Source organism: Chlorocebus sabaeus, chromosome 25 (genome assembly GCF_047675955.1).
Source record: "Chlorocebus sabaeus isolate Y175 chromosome 25, mChlSab1.0.hap1, whole genome shotgun sequence".
Classification (NCBI taxonomy): Eukaryota; Metazoa; Chordata; class Mammalia; order Primates; family Cercopithecidae; genus Chlorocebus; species Chlorocebus sabaeus.
The window spans coordinates 49507994-49530015 of NC_132928.1; the positions used below are offsets into that span (position 1 = coordinate 49507994).

The 22022-nt window shown below is 40.1% G+C and overlaps 1 protein-coding gene across 1 annotated transcript in view; it reads left to right on the forward strand.

Annotated features, from left to right (window-relative positions):
• The window catches only part of ACBD6 (acyl-CoA binding domain containing 6), a 205527-nt gene extending 196649 nt beyond the window's left edge, over positions 1-8878 (forward strand). The window contains exon 8 of the mRNA XM_007989309.3: positions 8590-8878. Within this exon, the coding sequence (XP_007987500.2) occupies positions 8590-8744 (155 nt within the window). The 3' untranslated portion in view covers positions 8745-8878. The remainder of the gene's footprint in view (positions 1-8589) is intronic.
• Positions 8879-22022: the final 13144 nt, after the last annotated feature.

Below are 22022 nucleotides of genomic sequence, written 5' to 3' on the forward strand. Positions count from 1 at the left end.
CAAGAGAGTTCACCTGTTCTTTTATTTATTTATTTATTTATTTATTTATTTATTTATTTATTTAGTGATGGCGTCTCGCTCTGTTGCCCAGGCTGGAGTGCAGTGGTGCAGTCTTGGCTCACTGCAACCTCCAGAGTTCAAGCTGTTCTCCTGCCTCAGCCTCCCAAGTAGCTGGGACTACAGGTTCTTGCCACCATGCCCAGCTAATTTTTTGCATTTTTAGGAGAGATGGAGTTTCACGGTGTTAGCCAGGATAGTCTCAATCTCCTGACCTTGTGATCCGCCCGCCTCAGCCTCCCAAAGTGCTGGGATTACAGGCATGAGCCTCTGCGCCTGGCCAAGAGTTCACCTGTTCTTTGAAGACAGGCATTGTTTTCTCCTTTCTAGTTATGAAAATCCTAGATGGCATCTTTTTCCAATATGAGGCTGGTTCATCTACATTGAAAATCTGTTGGCTGGACACAGTGGCTCATGCCTGTAATCCCAGCACTTTGGGAGGCCCAGGTGGGCGGATCACTTGAGGTCAGGATTTTGGGACCAGCCTGGCCAACATGGTGAAACCCCGTCTCTATCAAAAATACAAAAATTAGCCAGTCATGGTGGCACATGGCCTGTAATCCCAGCTACTCGGGAGGCTGAGGGTACAAGAATCGCTGAGCCCAGGAGGCAGAGGTTGCAATGAGCCAAGATCGCGCCACTGCACTCCAACCTGGGCAACAGAGTGAAACTCTGTCTAATAAAAAAGAAAAGAAGAAAAGAAAATCTGTTGTGTAGTATAGCCATCCTTATCAATTATCTTTATCTTAGATCTTCTGGATAACTTGCTGCCACTTCTGCATCAGCACTTACTGCTTTACCTTGCACTTTTATTTTATGGGGACAACTTTCCTTCAGCCTCATGAGTCAGCCTCTGCCAACTCCTAACTTTTCTTCTGCAGTTTCTTCATCTCTTTCAGTCTTCATAGAATTAAAGAGCTGGAGCCTTGCTGTGGATTAGACTTTGGCTTCAGCGGATGTTGTGGCTGGTTTGATCTTCTACCCATACCACTCAGACTTTTTCTAAATCAGCAATAAGGCTGTTTTGCTTTCCTATCATTTGTGTGTTTGCCGGAATAGTGCTTTAATTTTCTTCAAGAACTTTCACTTGGCATTCACAAGTTGGCTGACTGGCACAAAAGCCTAGCCCATGTTGGGTTTTGACATGCCTTCATCGCTAAGCTTAATCATTTCTAGCTTTTGATTGAAAATGAGAGATGTGTGACTCTTCCTTTTACTTGAACACTTGGAGTTCATTGTAGGGTTATCAATTGGCCTAATTTCAATAATATTGTGTCTCAGGGAATAGGGAGACCCAAGGAGAGGGATAGATGGGGGATTGGCTACTCCATAGTACTGTCAGAACACATACAACATTAGTCTATGAAGTTCATATTATATGAGTGCAGTTCATGGCACCCCAAAACAATTACAATAGTAACATCAAAGATCATTTATCATAGATCCTTGCAACAGAAATAATAATGAAAAGTTTGAAATATTGTGAGAATCCCCACAGTCTTGTTCCGTTGCCCAGGCTGGAGTGCAGTGGTGTAATCTTGGCTCCCTGCAACCTCCACAGTGTGACACAGAGACACAAAATGAACAAATGCTGTTGGGAAAATGGCACTGATAGACTTGCTTAATATAATGTTGCCACAAATCTTTAATTTGAAAAAAAGAAAAAGGCAGTATCTGTGATGCACAGTAAAGTGAAGCACAATAAAATAAGTTATGCCTATATGAAATATTTTGAACTGAATGAAAATGAAAACACTCCTGTCAAAATTTGTGGGATGCACAGGAGGCTGAGGCAGGAGAATCGCTTAAACCAGGGAGGCGGAGGTTGCAGGGAGCCAAGATTGCACCACTGCACTCCAGCCTGGGCAACGGAACAAGACTCCACCTCAAAAAAAAAAAAAAAAAAAAAATGTGGGATGCAGCTAAACCAGTGCTTTAAAGGAAATTAAATACTATTATTAGAAAAAGAAGAATTCATATCAGTGATCCAAGCTTCTACCTCAAATAAAGAAGGGCAAATTAAGCCCAAAGTAAGTGTGAAACGATAAGAAAGATCAGAGCAGAAATCATTGAAATAGAGAACCAGAAAACAGAAAATCAGTGAAATCAAAAACTGGTTGTTTATAATAGTTCTCTAGCCAGACCAAGGAAGGAAAAAAAGAGAAGAAACAGGCTGGTTGCTGTGGCTCACACCTGTAATCCCAGCACTTTGGGAGACCAGTGCGGAAGGATCACTTGAGACTAGGAGTTCAAGACCAGCCTGGGCAACATAGCAAGACCCCATCTCTACAAAAAAAAAAATTTAACATGCCAGGCATAGTTGTTTGAGCCTGTAAGTCCCAGCTACTCAGGAGGCTGAGGCAGGAGGATCACTCATGCCCAGGAGTTCCGGGATGCAGTGAGTTGTGATGGTGCCATCGCACTCCAGCCTAAGGAACAAAGTGAGATGTGACACCAAAAAAAAGAAAAAAACAAATTACCAATTTCAGGAATGAAAGGATATCAGTACATATCCTAACGATATTATAAAGCAAATAAGGAAACATTACACACAATTTTGTACCGATGAAATGGACAAATTATTATTATTACTATTATTATTACTATTTTTGAGACAGGGTCTCACTCAGTCACCTAGGCTGCAGTGCAGTGGTGCAATCTCAACCTACTCACACTGCAGGCTCCACCTCCCAGGTTCAAGCAATTCTCCTGCCTCAGCCTCCCAAGTAGCTGGGATTACAGGAATGTGTCACCATGCCCAGCTAATTTTTGTATGTTTAGTACAGACAGGGTTTTGCCATGTTGCCCAGGCTGGTCTCAAACTCCTGACTTCAGGCAGTCCGCCTGCCTCGGCCTGCCAAAGTGCTACTGCTAGGATTACAGGCATGAGCCACCGCACCTGACCAGGACAAATTTTTTTAAAAACACAAACTACCAAAGTTTTCTGAAAAGGAAATAGAAAGCCAGGCATGGTGGCTCACACCTGTGATCCAAGCACTTTGGGAGGCTGGGGCAGGCAGATCACCTGAGGTCAGGAGTTTGAGGTCAGCCTGGCCAATATGGTAAAATCCTGTCTCTAGTACATATACAAAAATTAGTCAGGTGTGGTGGTACACACCTGTAATCCCAGCTACTCAGGAGCCTGAAGCAGGAGAATCACTTGAACCCGGGTGGCAGAGATTGCAGTGAGCCAAGATCGTGCCACTGCATGCCAGCCTGGGCAACAGAGCCAGACTCCATCTCAAAAAAAAAAAGAAAGAAAGAAATAGAAGTGCACGCCTTTAGTCCCAGCTACTTGGGAGGCTTGGGGAAGAGGATCACTTGGAGCCAGGAGTTCAAAGCTGCACTGCACTATGATCATGCTTGTGAATAGCCACTGCATTCTAGCCAGGGCAACATAACCTGACCCCATCTTAAAAAAACAAAAATAAAAAATAGAAAATCTCGATAGCCCTATATTTATTAAAGAGATTGAATTTGTAGCTAAAAAGTTTCCCACAACAAGATTTCCAGGCCTTGATTACTTCCCTGGTGAATTCTACTGAGTGTTTAAAGATGAAATTGGCTGGGCACAGTGGCTCACACCTATAATCCCAGCACTCTGAGAGGCTGAGGCAGGCAGATCACCTGAAGTCAGGAGTTTGAGAATAGCCTGGCCAATGTGGTGGGCGCCTGTAATCTCAGCTACTTGGGAGGCTGAGGCAGGAAAATTGCTTGAACCTGAGAGGTAGAGTTTGCAGTGAGCTGAGGTCATGCCATTTGCGCCACTGCACTCCAGCCTGGGCAAAAGAGTGAGAGACTGTCTCAAAAAAAAAAAAAAAAAAAAAAAAATTCTACACACAAATGTTTCGAGAAAATAGAAGAAGAGGGAGCACTGCCCAACTCATTCTGTGAAGCCAGAATTACCCTGATAACCAAATCCAGACAAAGACCTTAGAGGAAAAGAAAACTACAAGCCAATATTCCTTATGAACATTGATGCAAAAATGTTTAATAAGATGTTAGCAAATTGAACCTAGTAAACACAAAAAGATTAATAAATTTTGTGCAAGTGTGTTTATCCTAGGAATGCAAGGTTGGTTTGGCAATTGAGAACCATAGTATTTCACCATATCAACAGATCAAAAAAACAAAACGTGATTAGATCAATTTATGTAGAAAAGGCTAACAAAATTCAACTTCCCTTCATGATTACAACAACAACAAAAACTCACAGCAAAGTAGAAATAGGAAATAGTGGGGAATTTCTTTAGCCTGAGAAAATCGACAGTTAATATCATCCTTGATGATGAAAGGCTGAATGATTTCCCTTTAAGACTGTGGACGACAAAGATACCCACTCTCTCCACTTTGATCCAACATTGTATTGAAAGTCCTAGCAATGCATTAAGGCAAGTAAAAGAAATGAAAGCCATGTAGATTTAAAAAGAAGAAATAAAACTTCCTTTTTTCATAGGTGATGTGTCCATCTGTGTATAAGACCCCAAGAATCTATTAAAAAAAAAAAAAACTAGAATAAGTGAGTTCACCAAGTTCATAGGACATAAAATCAATATATATAAATGAAGAGTTTTCCTGTATTCTAGTAATGAACAATTGAAAATTAAAATTCAAAAACACTGAGGCTAGTATACAAATCTTAATTGTTTTACTTTATGCTTACAGTAAATTGAATTTTTAAAAGATATTATTTGCAGTAGCCTCAAAAACATGAAATTCTTAGGGATACATCAAACAAAATAAGTGTAAGATTTGTATGTGTAGAATTCCTAAATATTATTGAAATTAAGGAAAATTTAAATGGAAAGAGATACCAATGTTCATGGATCAAAAGACTCAGTATTGTTAAGCTGTCCATTCTTTCCAAATTGATCCATAGATTCAGCGGGGTCCCAATCAGAATCCCAGCAGGATCTTTGTAAAAACTTCTAAGTTGATTCTAAAATTTATATGGAAAAGCAAAGGACCTAGAATAATCAAAACAACTTTGAAAAAGAATGAAGTTGGAGGCCCCACACTGGTTTCAGGACTTAACTATAAAGTACAGAAATCAAGGCAATGTTGTATTGGTATAAGAACAGGTATGTAGATCAAAGGAACATGATAGATAACCTAGAAATAGATCCAATCTTAAATGGTCAGCTGATTTTTGACAAAAATGCCAACATAAAATTCAGTGGAGAGAAGAATAGCCTTTTCAATATATAGAGTTGTAACAATTGGACATCCAAATGCAAAACAAAACAAAAAGGTGAGCCTGAAGCCTACTCAAAAATTAACTGGGAAAGTAAGATCTTAGATGTATACATAAGAGGAATAATGATAAAGAACTAGAAGAATATTTTTGTGATCTTGGTGTAGGCAGTGTTTTCAGATGGAACGCAAAAAGCGCAAACCATAAAAGAAAAATAAATTGCACTTTATCAAAGTTAAAAACTTCCGCTCTTCAAGATACTCTTAAGAAAAATGACAAGCCACATGCTGGGAGAAAATATTTATAAAACATATATTTGAGAAAAAAAAACTTTGTATCCACAACATATAAAGACCTCTTACAAGAAAATGACAACCTTATTAATAAATGAACAAAAGATTTGAACAGATAAATCACCAAAGACAGTTGGCAAATAAGCACATGAGAAGTGTTCATCATTAGACATTAGGGAAGTACAAATTAGAAATCACGAAAGCCACCATAGACCTAACTAGAATGGCTAAAAAATATTTTTAATAATAGTAAAGTGCTGGTAAGGCTGCAAAGCAACTGGAATTTATACTTATTGGTGTGAATGAAAACTTTAGAAAAGTTTGGTAGTTTCTTGGAAAGTTAAACATTGACTTGCCATATGACTCGGCAATTCTCCTATTTACCCATAAGATTACCCAAGTGTTCATAAGATCCCTGTTCATAATGCCAAAAATTGGAAGCAGCCCAGATGACTGCATACATCCATATACAGTAGAATACTACTCAGCAATCAAAAGGAAAGAACTGATACTTGAAGCAGTGTGGATGGATCGCAAAAGCAACATGCAAAGTGAAAGAGACCAGATATAAAAACTATATACTATATGATTTCTGTTTCTGGAAAAGACAAAACTATAGGGACAGAAATCAGATCAGTGCTTGCCAAATTATGCCACTCCACTCCTCATAAATGCCTGTGGATCACTTGATAAAACCCAAACTTCTTAGTGTGACCGATTCAAGGCCCTAGATAATTTGACTTCAATCCAACCTCTGTACTTTCAACTCTTTGTACTGCTTCCCTGAGCAAGCAGAGACAGTTCTAACAGCATACCTTGTCATGCCTCTGCTAGTGGTGTTTTCACATTCTGCAATGCCTTTCCTTCTCAGGAATTTTGCTCGATCCTTCAAAGCTCATCTTACATCTTACTACCCATTTGTAGTGTTTTTGATCCTTCAGTCTCCTCCTTCCTCCCTGCCTTTGCAGTGTATATATTTCTGCCACAGTACTTACTCATTCTATTGTGTTAGAATTGGTTATTTACATATTTACAATCCATTCTCAGGAGCAGAAATCTTACCTGTATTCCTGACAGGACTGGTACAGTATGTGCTCAATAAAAGGGCTATAGGGCCAGGTGCAGTGGTGTATGCCTGTAATCCCAGCATTTTGGGAAGCCAAGGCGAGAGAATTGCCTGAGCCCAGTAGTTTGAGACCAGCCTGGGCAACAAACTGAGACTCCCAAAGTGAGAGCCAAGCATGGTAGCACATACCTAACTGCTCAGGAAGCTGAGGTGGGAGGATTTCCTTGAGCCCAGAAGGTCAAGGCTGCAGGGAGCCATGATCTCGCCACTGCACTCCAGGTTGGGAGACAGAGCCAGACCCTGTCTCAGAAAAAAGTCCGTGAAATTCAGCTCCATACCCTTTCTTTCTCTTAAAACAAACAAACAACAACAACAAAAAACCCCACACACTGTGTTGTGTGATAATCATGCTACACAAGAGTATATAAAATGTATATGAAGAATTTAAACATAGCTTTTAAAAATTGACCCACTACTTAGCTTAAGAAATACAACATCACAAATATCTTTGAGCCTTCTGTGCATGCCTGTCAAATCATATGGCCTTCCCTAGTGGTAATCTTTGAGAGATTACAACTATCCAAAATTTTATATTAATGATTTCCTTTGTAGTTTCAGCACATATTTGTATGTCTGAATAATATTCTAGTTTTACCTGTTTTCAAAATTTTGTTTAAATGAAATCATATCATATGTATTCTTCTCACTTGTTTTTTTCCCTTCAACATTATGTTTTCTATATAAACCCATGTTGTATGAAGCCATAGTTCATTAGTTTCCAGTGTTCTATAGGATTTCATTGTACACGTGATTGATACTTTATTTACATGTTACCATTAATGAGCATTTGGGCTATTTACATTTGGGATCTATTGCGAACAGTGCTGCTGTGTACATGCTTGCAGATATCTCCTGGAGAACATGTGCGAAAGTATATAACTAGAAGTAGAATTGCTGGGTTGGAGGGTATATGTGTGTTTAGGTTTAACCTGTAATGCTCTAATGTTGTCTAAAGTAGCAACACCGGTGTACACTCTGACATCTAAAGGGGTTTCTTGCTCCATTCCGTATCAGTGCTTGGCATTGTCAAAGTTAATTTTCACCAATCTAGTGGGTATGAAATGGTATCTCCCGGTTTTAATTTTCATTTCCCTGATAATGTGGAATGCTCTTTTTATATGTTTATTGCCATTTATGTTTCATCTGGTACCTCTTTTTGCCTTTAGTGAGTCCAGTTGTGTCAACACCATCTAATCATTAGGTCTTGATTTCCCCACTGATCTGCCAGCTTTGTCATGAATTAAGTTTTCGTATGTGTGCAGAATAGATCACTCTCTGTTCTAAGCTTCTGGTCTGTTTGTCCATTTTGGGGATATCTCTACACCCTTTTTTCCCCTTCCTATACCTTGAACTTGAGCTTATCAGTGACACCCATTGGTGCCCTTTTTTTTTTTTTTTAAAGTTCCTGTAGAGGAATGGTCTGATTACTGGGCCAGCTTTCTTTTTTTTTTTAATTTACAAATTGTAAAGTTCAGTTACTTACCCACTTATCCCCTCTTCAAAAACAAAACATTTTATTTGACATTTACAGTATTTTTAGCCTTTTGACATATCCTGCACATGTATCATTATTCTGAAATAAAGATCAAAGTAAAATAGATACTTAAATACTATTTTTTATTCTTTTCCTTAATCCCATTCTTAAAGACTAGAGCCCAAAAGTCTCACAATTTAGAATACCTATTTGTTTGTGTGTGTGTTTCTAGACAACCAAAAAGGTAAATTTGATTTTCCTAAGGCTTGAAAATCTAGCATAATACCACAGTTCTCATTACCAGGCCTGATCATCCTTCAGCCACTGTAACATTGCTCATGGTTCAGTATTCCTTATTGCTCAGCACTTTCCTTTACTGCTGGAGTAGAAGAGTTTCTCTGTCTCGTGGTAAACTGGTTTTCATGTTTGTCGATTTTCCTTTCAGCCTCTGCCTGTGAGTTTCTGGATATTGTAGAGCTGCTGCTCCAGTCTGGTGCTGACCCCACTCTCCGAGACCAGGATGGCTGCCTGCCGGAGGAGGTGACAGGCTGCAAAACAGTTTCTTTGGTGTTGCAGCGGCACACAACTGGCAAGGCTTAATCAAAAGACTGGAAAACCACAGTCTGTAATAGCATAAGGTTTCCATTATGAAAGAAAACTACAAAAATAATACTTCTTTTTCTGCCCATCTTTGGTATGTATTGGCTAATAAAATCAGTTCTGTGGAACTGGGATTTTGAAGCCTCAGCAATTCATTCTTCTTGCATACATTCTAGGCAGTACAGTTTTGGTGATGAACATGTGTACTGTGCATAATATAATCCAATTCTGCTGAGCATGCTCTGAAATTTATCACTGCTTTAGAGGGTGGGCAGAATAGGAGACAGATCATATTTCACAATATTAAACATGGCTGCTTTTCTAAAAAACATACAGAAGCAAATGTAACCATTAGGGAAAGTTTCATGAGATCCCAACATGGTAGAGATCAAATGATCTTTTGTAGCATTTTGTACACCTGGTCTGAATAGGCAGCTAAAATGTCTATTCTTTTGGCAGACAGAATTGGGAAGATAGGAAAGAAGAGGGGTGTTAAGAAAGAGAAAGCAAAGGAGAAAGCAGAGTTTTGTCACATAAGGGGTGTAGAAGTCAGAACAACCAGATTTACTGAAAATCTCAAAACCCTGGGGCATTTTAGAATAATACTTTGTTTTCACTCTAGGATTGAAACAGATTCTGGAGGATTCATCAGGGTTACTTCAGATTCCTTAAACTCACCTTCACTAAACAGGAAAGGAATTTCTTTAGGGCTCTTTTAATTGGCTATAATGACCATGCCATATGTAGCAGCAGTCTCTGTATGAAAAAAAAAAAAAAACTTAGATCCGAACTGTTAGGTCTATTTGGGTCTATCTAATATGTTATTGTGAAGTTACTTCTGGATACCAGAAGAGCTTTTGTTTTTTATTAAAAACGTAGACAAGTATGCTATCATTTTAATTTAAAGGATAGACCAGTATGCCCCCTTTTTTTTCTTTTTTTTTTTTTGAGACAGGGTCTTGCTCTGTCACCCAGGCTGAAGTGCAGTGGTGTTATCATGGTTCACTACAACCTCAACCTCATGGGCTCAAGGGATCCTCCCACCTCAGCCTCCTGTGTAGCTGAGATAGCTGGGACTACAGATGCGTGCCACCATACCCCACTTATTTTTGTATCTTCTGTACATATAGGGTCTCCCTATGTTGCTCAGGGTGGTCTCAAACTCCTGGCTGCAAGCAGTTTTCAGGCCTCTTAAAGTGCTGAGATTACAGGTGTGAGCCACTGCGCCCATCCAGGTATGCTACTCTTGAAACTGGCTCCCAACATTTTCCCCTGTAAGCTCCAAAAGCTCCATCTGGGGAATTCACTGACTTTTACTATTATATAAGGAAAGTAAATAGTTGTCATAGTAAGAGAAATGAAATAAAAAATGAACTGAGATGTAAAGATAACCACTTAAAAGATAATTTTTCTAACAGGTATTACTATTAAAATGATGAGTAATAAACTTGCTTAGTATAGTTCTCAACGGTGAAGAAGATTTTCATTACCGTGAGCTAACCTGTTCTTTGGAACAAGCCCCTCTATAACAGAAATGAGGCATATTAGTGCTGTTTATTTTGTGATTTTTCTATCTTCTTATTTTCTGAGATATAAACCAAAATCATTCACCAAGATGATTCATTTTTGAAATAATTTAATTAATCTGTGGAAGTGATATGCATATTAGTACATACTGAAATGCTGTAATTCTAGTAGAGCTTTCTCTTCATTGTCTGTTCTTTCACCACAATCCTAGCTACACCGCAACCTGCTGTTTAGCTTACGTCTTTCACATTCCACACTAATATATGTTTAAGAAACATATATGTTTTAAGAAACATATATTAGTTATAGTGAAGTCACCAGGATGATGCATGCAGTTTTTAATTGATATTACTTTGTGCATTTTTAAGACATTAGCAAATCAAAAACCATTTATTCATTTTTAATTTACAGGGTATTTGAGCAAGAAGCTATTAAGGAACTGCTTTTTTCATCTCTCTTTTGCAATTCAAACTTGATATTTCTTAGACAAGTTTTTTATTACCTGTTTTGCACATCTGAAACTGTATAGATTTGTTTTTAAGCATAGAATATAACTTATCTTTTATTTTAAAGGTTTCAAATTTATATTCAAAACTGTCACTAAAAACAGCCATCAACTTAACATTTTCAAATACATTCTAAAGCCAATTTCCAAAATCTCTATTCTTTATTCATGAGTATCTGAATTTTCAGAAACCTTGCTATCATATAATAATCTATAGATCAGGCCGGGCGCGGTGGCTCACGCCTGTAATCCCAGCACTTTGGGAGGCCGAGGCGGGCGGATCACAAGGTCAGGAGATCGAGACCATGGTGAAACCCCGTCTCTACAAAAAATAGAAAAAATTAGCCGGGCGCGGTGGCAGGCGCCTGTAGTCCCAGCTACTTGGGAGGCTGAGGCAGGAGAATGGCGTGAACCCGGGAGGCGGAGCTTGCAGTGAGCCGAGATTGCGCCACTGCACTCCAGCCTGGGCGACAGAGCGAGACTCCGTCTCAAAAAAAAAAAAAAAATAACAATAATAATAATAATAATAATCTATAGATCATCTCCCTGTGCCTTAAAACACTGTTCTAGGCCCATGGCCTTCCCTTTTCTCAGTATTATGTATATTTAGAATTAATTGTATGATATCTCAAGATACTACATGAGATATCTTGAAAAGTCTCATAGAAAGTAGTGAATTAACAATCAGGAACTAACTAAATCTTTTAAACCTATTACAACTATGTTTCTAATAAAGATGTAAGAAGTCAGCCAACTGGCCACATATTATCTCTTATTCTTGTCAGGTAGAAGGGTAACAACCAAAGTATAATATCTGGAATTGTATCTAGTATATCTTTTCTTAATGTTTCAGCATTTTCCAGCTAAAAGGTTGCTATAATCCAGTGAACCTTTCTATTAAATAGGTATTTCTTAGCGTCCTGCCAGGTTTAACTACTTGGCTATGGGTTATTATTCCATGTACACTACAGCATCTCTGCGATTAATGAATAATGTGTGAGACTGTAGCAGAGCTGAGCTTGGTTTGCAGAAGAGTTTAGCGTCCAGACAAATATATGCTTCAGTTGAACATGAAAGCTTTTATCAAACTTCAAGCCCTTAAAAATTCCCCTTCATAAATAAATATTTATCATAGAATAAGTATGTAACACATCAGCTACAATTTAGTAATGAAAGTGAGTTTAAATATTTATGAGTGAATTTCAAATCCCAGTTCCTTAGGTGATTTGAGTCAAATGTTTTCATCATAGTTACAATATTATATTTGATCTGAGATGCACCTATTTTCACTTTTTTTTTTGAGACAAGGTCTCACTCTGTCGCCCTGGCTGGAGTGCAGTTCACATTTAAACATACCCAAAATTGGATGGCTTTTATAAACAATGGCATATTGTAGTTCAATTGCCAGCACTTTTTTCTTAGTGATACATAAATTTATGTTTCTTACAATTAGTTATATCTTAGCTTCAATGAAATAACAGTTACACCGTTTTTTGGGTTTTTTCGTATTTTTGAGTCAGGGTCTCGCTCTTGTCATCCAGGCTGGAGTGCAGTGGCACCATTATAGCTCACTGCAGCCTTGACTTCCCTGGCTCAAGCAGTCCTCCCACTGCAGCCTCCCAAGTAGCTGGGACCACAGGTGCATACCACGAGGCTCAACTAATTTCTTTTTTTCTTTTGTAGAGACAGTCTCCCTATATTGCCCAGGCTGATCTAGAACTCCTGGTCTTAGATGATCTGCCTGGCTCAGCCTCCCAAAGTGCTGGGATTACAGGCAAGAGCTACCACGCTTGGGCACATGATCTTATTTATTCAAAATCAGAGTGATTATCCAAGCCTTTCCTATCAAGTCCAAAAGTGTCTCAGAACTATGTTATCAGGATAAGCAAAAGCAAAAACAAAAGCAGCCATATTCAGAGGTGCATTATCAGGCCTCTTGGTGGATTTTGTATATACACATTGAGCTTTCGTTTTACACCATAAAGACCTTAATGTTGGCCAGGCTTGGTGGCTTATGCCTATAATTCCAGTACTTTGGGAGGCTGAGGCAGGTGGATCACCTGAGGTCGGGAGCTTGAGACCAGCCTGACCAACATATAGTGAAACCCCATCTCTACCAGAAAATACAAAAACTAGCTGGGCGTGGTGGTGCATGCCTGTAGTCCCAGCTACTTGGGAAGCTAAGGCAGGAGAATCACTTGAACTCGGGAGGCGGAGGTCACAATGAGGCAAGATCGCGCCACTGCACTCCAGCCTGGATAACAGAGTAAGACTCCGTCTCTTAAAAAAAAATAAAAAATAAAAAACTTAATACCGTCTTTCATAACCATGTGATTTGAAAAGTTGTTATTATTATTGGAACCTTACCTTGAGTATCTTTAATTACTTTAGTAATCATTCACAGTTTCTTCACCAGAGAGATGTTGGATTAAAGTATAGTGATTATCAGACTCAAGAAAAAATATGCTTCCTTCTTATGCTTGTCAGCCAGTGTTTATTATGCACCAAGTATGGTCAGTTTTCAAATATGCGTTAATTGACGTTACTCTAGAGGACTGAACAGGTAAAGCTATTTAACCTAATCTTTATTCACTTGTCCTTGAAATATTCCTGTCATGATTTTCGTATGGATCACTTCGCATGAATCACGTATAGTTATTGGGAATTCACAGCTTATTTCTTAGTCTAGGGAGACTATTCCTTATGCAAAATGCTTGATTTCTGGTTTTTTTGGTGTTTTTATTTTTTAATTTTGAAATGTTTGCATTATATACATACCAGTTGAACATCCCTAATCCAAAAGACCAAAATTCAAAATGCTTCAATGAGAATTTCCTTTGATATGTAAGTGCTGAAAAAGTTTTGGGTTTTAGAGCATTTATGATTTCGATTTTAAGATTAGGGATACTTGACCTATATTTTGCTTTTATACTTGAATTCTTCAAGATTTTCTTTCGTGTGTTTTGTTGTATCACTTTTTCTTAGCACAATTACAAAACAAGTGTAATTATTTCACATTTTTCACTGGTAATTATTTCACATTTTTCACTGTCTTATGGGATGTATGTACTGGAATCACTTCTGGGGACACTGTTCCTTCCTTTGTATTCCTGGTCCTAAAAACCAGGTCAGAGTGTTCACAAGTTACAGACCGGTTTCTATGCATGACAGAATCTTTTGCTGATTTTATTCCTAAACAATAGAACACCGAAGTTAAAAACCAGGGGAGGAGCTGCCCGACAGGATGCACTTGTCTCATGGTGGAGCTCTGGGCAATCAGGGTGGGTTTCTCTCAGAGGTGGGAAAGTCGCCATTTGAACCTAATGCTGCTGGATGCAGTGGCTGAACATGTGGGACTGTGAGGGCATTAAGGAGTCGACAGGTGACTTCCAATGGACTGTGCTAAGCAGCAGCCACAAATTCATCATCAGCACTACAGGCAGGATTTATTTTTCCTCTCACTTGTGTAGCAATCCCGGTTTCCATTTTAATATTTAGAAGGTAAGTTCAGTTGATGGACACTTTGTGTAATAAAAGGCTCTTTTAAAGTACATGCTCATGCACACATGCAAGATAAAAAGTGGCACTTCCTGTGCCCATGGCTTTCATGGAGTACATTTGTGGAGCCCAAAGCTTAGTCCTGGATATGTTTATAGCACTTTAGCTCCGTTTGTGAGTTTGGAACCCTTCCAAAAAAAAAAAAAAAAAAATAGAAAGACACATATTATTGTTTATAATCTGCTTTATTCCACCAAACCTTGACTGAACAGACTTGTGGATTGCTGTTTAAATCCCTCAGTGCCTTTAACTACCGATACAGAAAGTGGTTAATGCGCATTCTAAATGAAGCTTGGCATCCACTCCAGGGAATCACTTTAATTGAGGAGCATTAAATGTTAAAATGATTTTTTTTAAAGCCAGCACACACATACTGAGTATAGAAGTTCTGGCCCACCAGTAATATAGTTTCTTGGTTATTGTATTTCTCCAGCTTTAAGCCCTGCAGTTGACAGGTGTCGAAAAAGTGACTTTCAATTCCCTGGGTCACTATCTGCAGGCAGCTGGCCAGTGAGGAGGCACCCTTCAAGGATTCCACTTCAGAGTAGGGGAGGGAGCTATCAACTTTATGGATGTTTGTTTTTCTGAAATAATAAACTAGTCCCAGGTGACTAAAATATGAGATTTAACCCCAAAGTCCTTGCCTGGGCTCTCCATTGCTGTGCAGAAGCCATCTGTTGAAATCTGTTTACCATTTTAATGGTCTCGCTTTTTTTTAACTGCTTGTTTCCAACTCCAAGTGTGTGCCAAGACCACTTTTTTTGGGTCTATATTTTATCTTTCAGAAAGTAATTCCCAGCCTTTCCCAAATCCCCAACCCCTCCCAACCAACAGGAGATCCTGGTTCAGGGTTGGCAAGCAATAGAAAGATAAATCATTAAATTTTTTTTAAAAGCCTCTCCTACAATTCTAGAGGCAGCTCAGCCTCTCTGAGCCTTGTGAGCTCTGACCAGTTCAGGGACACCCTGTAACTTGCCCAGTTTAGTTATAGAATAACATACCAGTTTGTATGTAATACCTAAATTCAATTTTTGTGTTTTTGGAGATGGCCAATGGAAAAATCACCAAAAAGAAAGGGTTCTAAAGGAAAATCCTGAGATCACAATGGCAAAAATGACAGATGAAAATGAATTAAAAGATGGAAAGGGCCGATGTTACATGCAAAAGCCCATGCCTGCTTTCTCTGAAAGGATGTGATATACTCTCCCCGGGCAGAAGCTGATCATTTAAAAGAACTTTATTTAATAGTTTTGGATGGTTTATTTTTATTACTCCTTTTAGAAGGATGATAATAAAATTTCCCTTTTCCTAATGATCTGGCCCCATTTTATAAACATCGATTTTTTTTTCTCCCTTCTAACTCAGTACTTCTCCACAGTAGTGACTGAACTATTTACTTCCCTGTGGCAGTCATGAGCCAAATAATCATCCATACTGAGCTTGGTGAGTACTCCCTGCACAGCCAGGCAAAGGGACTTTATGAAGAAAGGCACCAGGAATTCTGAATGATAAAAACGAAATACCATTTTTCTAAGCAAGTGTGGCAAAGGACACGCTTTCAGACTGTAAAGGACAATTTTTAAACTGTGTCTCACATATCAAATATAAGGAAATACATACAGATACATTGAGGATCACCTCTCAATATGTTACTTCCAGTTTAGCCATCGGTTAAAATGTGCAACACACTGATTTGCCTTTCATTTCTTTTTTTCCTTTTGTGATTTTAGTTGAGTAGAATCCTGGGCCCAAGGGGAAAGGACAGGAAAGCAATAGAACACTGACTGCAGAGCTTCCATTTGTACTCCTGAGTGAGTCTTGCTTACTTCTTTCTGGCTAGTGATATCTTTCCTTTATTCTTTAAGGAGCTGTCTTTTTGGAAAACCATTGTCAGAAAGAAAATCAGACTGCTCAGGATCCGGTCTCCAGTGACCCAACCAAAATAAGGGGGTTGTTGTAGGGGGGACCAAATCTTCTCTCCTTTGTGAGCTGCACACATTTTATAATCCCGAAAAATTATTACTAGGTTAGCATTGTGGTGGAAGCTATGTACACTACAGGATAAAGTGGAAGCGGTCCAATAAACCTGCTATACTCAAAACAGTTGATAGTGTGTTGAAAACAAAGATGCAACATAGGCTGGTGATGAGGGGCTGAGAATGGAAGACAAGTTAGGCTACCCAAAAACATGGTATATACTGCATAAACTAGCCAAAATTCTCATGCCCATTACCAGTGCCTCAGGAATGAGTAACCAAGTTTAGTAGCAACAGAGCCTTTCCTAGCCACATTGTGAATTTCCCTAACCACCACCCGAGGCTGGGCTAGTGAAGAAAAAAAGACCTTTATGTACAGCACTTTCTGTATTCCCCTACCAATATCTTCACTCCCATTTGAACTTCTCATCTTCTCCACCCTTTCTTGGTATATAACCCAGTAAGATCTCTTGCCTTTCTCAGCCTAATAAAGCACTTACCATGGGAGATGATTTTGGCAAAGGATCATGACTCTCCTTGATAGCAGAGCTTTGGGTCTCCACTAAAAGACCTTTAATCCCTCCAAGAATCTCACTGGGCATTCTGCCTGGGAGGTACTAACTTTCCGGTTTAAGTGGGTAGACTTTAGGGCGCAAAGCAATTCTAGAACTTAGGTTAAGTCCCAACAAGCCGGTGGCAGCATTAGAGAACTCAGAGGTCCGGAGCCCAACCTCCTGCTTTGTACCTAAGTAAATTGTTCTATGTAATGCTTTTTGTTTTGTTTTGTTTTCAAGTTTTCTCTGTCCAGGAAAGGAGAAAAAACAAAGGGGGAGGGGGAAATGCCACACATACAGTAAGGTGGCAGAGAAGTTGGCACTGCCACTGTCTAAGGAGTCAGAATATTTCACCAAGTATTCCAGGATAACTAGTAGCTAAACATGTGATGAATGAGATTTCCTTGCCCACTCTCCCTAATGAGACTCTATCAGCACCGTCCAATAGAGCCATCTGCAATGATAGAACTGTTTTATATCAGTGTTATCCAAATACAGTAACTATTGAGCACCTAAAATGTGTGTAGTGTAAGGAACTAAACTTTTAGTTTTATTTAATAGTAATTTAAATTTAAATAGCCACGTGTGGCTAGTAGCTACCATATTGGACAATGCCGCTGCTTTGGATCTTGTCTTCAGCCAAACAAAACTAATGACTAATGGGGAAAAGAAGCACACTGTAGTTTTTCCACAGTGGAATCCCAGCTGTAAAGAAATGCTATGACTTTTTTTTTTTTTTTTAATGTAATGAAAAAGTCTGTTGCTTTTTCCAGTCCAGCTAAACTTAGGGTCTGCACACTAATGAAGCCTCCTGAAGAGAAAAAAACCGAAATGGAGATTCTCCTAGAAAATGTTTGTCCAGGAGCCCTGATGACTCTGAGGAGGTGTTTCTGTCCCTCTGTAAATATAGACACTTGCATATACTTTCTCTAGAAAGAAAAAGCGTATGCATGTGAAGGACTTTTAAAATGCTACTGGACAGACTGGGCACAGTGGCTCACACCTGTAATTCCAGCACTTTGGGAGGCCCAGGTGGGCGGATCACTTGAGGTCAGGAGTTCGAGACCAGCCTGGCCAACATGGCGAAACCCCATATCTACTAAAAACACAAAAAATTAGCCGGGCATGGTGGCGCATGCCTGTAATCCCACCTACTCTGGAGGCTGAGGCACGAAAATCACTTGAACCCAGGAGTTTCAGGCTGCAGTGAGCTATAAATCCCACCACTGCACTCCAGCCTGGGCAACAGAGCAAGACTCTCTCAAATTAAAAATAAAATGCCACTGAACAAACAGGAACTAAAAGTTATATGGTCAACATTTGTACTGCTCATTGCCTAAGTCTAGGGGCAGAGGATTGTGCCCAGGTAATGACTATTAGAAAAACCAGGGAACTTCCTCTAATCAATCCTTTATTGAGTGGTTCTAGTTCTGGCATTCAGAGTTGTATATTTGGTTTCAGTTTTTATTCTATTTACGTCAAGAGAAAAAACTTCCAGCAAACCAAATGAAAAGCAAGACACATCAGCATCTAAAGAATTTCTGTATTTATTTTACATAATTTTACCATACACATCTCATGCCAACACACAGGAGGCATATACAAACAAACGCACCAGCTTCTGTTTTCCAAAGTCACATGGCAATAAATAAGGATGGGTGGGTCCTTTTTTTTCTTTTTTTTTTTTTTTTTCCAGGAAACGAGACTTCATTTCTTTTTAACTGTACAAAATTTACATTGTGAAGAATGAGGGCAGCGATCCAGAGCTGAGGGATCTGGGGTTTGAGGTCTGATTGCAAGCTCAGAGCAACTTCTGGAATCCCGCAGCCCTGAACCTGCTTGTTTGGCCGAACACAGTCCTCAAGTGGGAAAGTTGGTGTGATTCTTGCCTCTCGGTGGGCAACAGATGAGAGTGGGGCTGTCCTTCCTCTGTTCACCTGTGCTCTGCCTCCCTAAGCAAAGGATTGCTTGGTGCACCTCCCAAACCTGCAGCTGTCTCCTCACCAGAGCTAGCAGCATGAAACTGTGCTTTTAGTGTGGTCCTACCAAGCAGAGTGTGGATGGGATGACTTTGCTGAGCTCTCTCTTTTTGGCTCCAGTCACTCACTGTGTTTAGAGCAGTTGGAGCAACTACTGCAGAAAGGGCCAATTGACCAATCCAAGAAAGAGAGAGCCAGTGATGTGCTTTTTATTTAGCTTTCAGCATGCCCAGAGCCCTTCAGCAGCAGGCAATAAAACAAAACTCATTTCCGCTTAATTGAATTTTTCTTCATCTCACAGCTTCCAATTTTTAAAGTGCAATGTTTAAAAATGAGCCTCCTCAGGCCTTCCAGACCCTGCTGGCTGGGGAGGTATGGTAATTATTCTCATGGTTATAACCAAGTTGTCAGTCGTGGCATGTGGGAGTGGAGGTGCAGAGAGTGGACTGTCATACAACACACAGCCTTTGCTCATCAGAAGCCTTGAGCCCCCTCCTGTAAAGAGGCAGTTGGAAATCACCAGCTTGAGCTTCAGAGAGAGAAATGTCTTTTGTTTTACAGATTTCTTACACTTCCTTGCAAAGTGAGCTTAATGATGAAGATCTAATGGCCCAATTATCTTACTAGGTTTCATGTTTTATACTGGCCCCCCAAAAGTTTAAGGACACTGCCAAATGCTTTTCTTGTGTCTTAATTTTTTCCTCTTTCCCTGATGTTTCACAGTATTCATTTGCAGGAACAATGTTAGAAATATGATAGTTGATCTTTGTTTTACATTATATTCATAACTGTCAGATGAGACAAGAAAGAGAAAGCACAAAGACTGACAGGAATTTGCCTGAGGTTGCACAACAGGTTCTTGAAGGGACAAGAACCTGACTCCCAACACTGATTTACCCATCGGGCCAACTTCTTAGCCTTTAAATCTGGTATTTCCTCCATGGTTTCATTACGTTCCAACAAACAGAGATTCCTCCATAGCCCCTCAGTTTCCATTTTGCTTATACCAGTTACCACTAGAACTTGGGGTTTTAACTAATTTGCTCCTGGATTCAAGAGCTTCCTACTCTAAAGTTGGCCAGGCAGGCACTGCAGATAATGATAGCCTCTAGAAGGTCTCATTTCATTTGTAAAATTCATCCATGTCATTTTAGCAAGGGGGGAAACAGCTATCATGTAGCACCTTATACCCCATAATAGGCTTCCAAGCAATAGAGGAGTGCCTCTAAGAGAAGCTAAAGGTAATGAATGCCCAGCTCTTCTCCATTTCCAAACCCCAGAAGAGTCTTGTCTTGCAATGGCTCATTAGTGGCACCAGCCCATCCATAATGCTAACCCCACCTGCAGGAAGATCCATTTAAAATCTTAGACCTACTGTGGCTGTGCTTTTAAACAGGCAGCAATGTTTGCTGCTTTCTGGGGAGGTGGCTCTGGAAAACAAAGCTCTCCTGGTTTTCAGACCAGTGCTCTCAAGGGGTTTTCCAGCTACCCAGCCGTACTGATGTCAAAGAACTACTGACCTCGTCAACTGTTCATTGAGTTCCTCAAGAGATTTATTATGTTAGTATAATGAAGAAGGCCTCTACTTCCACTACTGAACTGGGAATTAGTATGATTAACTTACAGAAACAAAAACTGGTCAACTTACAGTGATCTTAAACAGTGCTACACAGAGGAGGATGGGGCCCCCCCTTTAAAGAGCCTGCTCTCCCCCACACTATACTCACCAAAAACATCAAGGGCCTCTGAAATCCCATGAGTTGCTAAACCAAATAGTCAACTTGCAACAGTGATCTGGGTGGGCAGCTTTTCAAATGGTTCATTGCCCTACAGAGCCTTTTCTCCTGTGTATTTTAAGCAGCCATCCTCCAAAAAGACGACTGCATATTCCTTTCCTCACATGGCATTTATGTCTTCCTACCCACCCCAATGTTCACAATTGGAGAATTCCCAATAGCACAGAAATGGCAAGGCTTAACACACCATCATCCATAAACATGGAACCTCAAGAGAAGTGTCTATGTTTGCAGACTCCTCAAGCAAAAATCATGACCACTGCAGCACTACCAAAAAACAAGGGTACACCATAAAATTGGTCAGAGAAGAGGTGGCCCGAAGGCTGATCCTGGAATTTACTGTTTTAAAGAAGCTTAATTGAATTTAGTCCTGGAAAGGGGCTTTCAAAAGATGCAGCAGCCCAAGAGGAACTGTGTGTTCTTCCTTTAGTCTGCCTATGACATGCCTAAATCTTTGCAGTTCTCAAAAGGTGACCAACCATTCTTAGAAGGAGGGGTCCTTAGGATCTCTGGCCCCATCACTTCATGTGATAGAAAGGCAATGCCTTCTCACCCTTTCCTACTCTGCTGATCTCATTTAAGAGAATGGGAGGCCAGAAGAAGCAAACCACAGCTTCCCAGAGGGATGGCAATACATTCCAGCTGGCTAAATTCCGGTTTGCACATGGAGAGCTTCCTGATGGCAGATGGGTGCACAAGGTGGGTGGGAGCTGCAGCACCATTCAGGACAGCGTTTCCCACAGCAGTGCAGTCTGACACAGGAGTGGCAACTCGTAAAGCAGCGGTTGGCCTTGCCCTGGCCTCAGGCCTAGTGATGTGCTACTGCAAACCTGCACAACAGGGAGTCCCTGCACCACCACTGGCCAGAGAGCTCTGGCTTTCTGACCATGGGACTGCAGCCCAAGGCATGGCAGGTGTCCAGCCAGCAATCCAGAGAGATGCAGCCCAAGGACCACTTAGAACCCGTTGGAAAATTTTGGGGCGGCTCCCTAAATTATTCTTCCCAACCAAGGTAGGCCAAAAAAAAATTGCTGGTTCCTGGAAATGACCAAAACTGTCCTCCAATTGAGTCAGCTAGGACAGCAGAGAAAGCTTTCATTGTTAAGGGGGCAGAGGGGTAGACTTGCAAGCTCATCTAAACCAACTCCTTCAAAACAGACACCAAATATTTCACCCTACAAGGGATGGGGAACTCTGGAAGACTGGCATCAGCCGATATGGCCGAACAGACTGCAGGTTTGGAATCCAAATGTGTCTATAAATGTTCACTGATTGTCATTCTGTTCTCCCCACATTTTAGTTTTGCTCATTTTGTGGCCCACAGCCTGTCTTGTGGAATAAATGATACAAGGAATTGAAGAAGGCACACTGCACCAAGGGGAC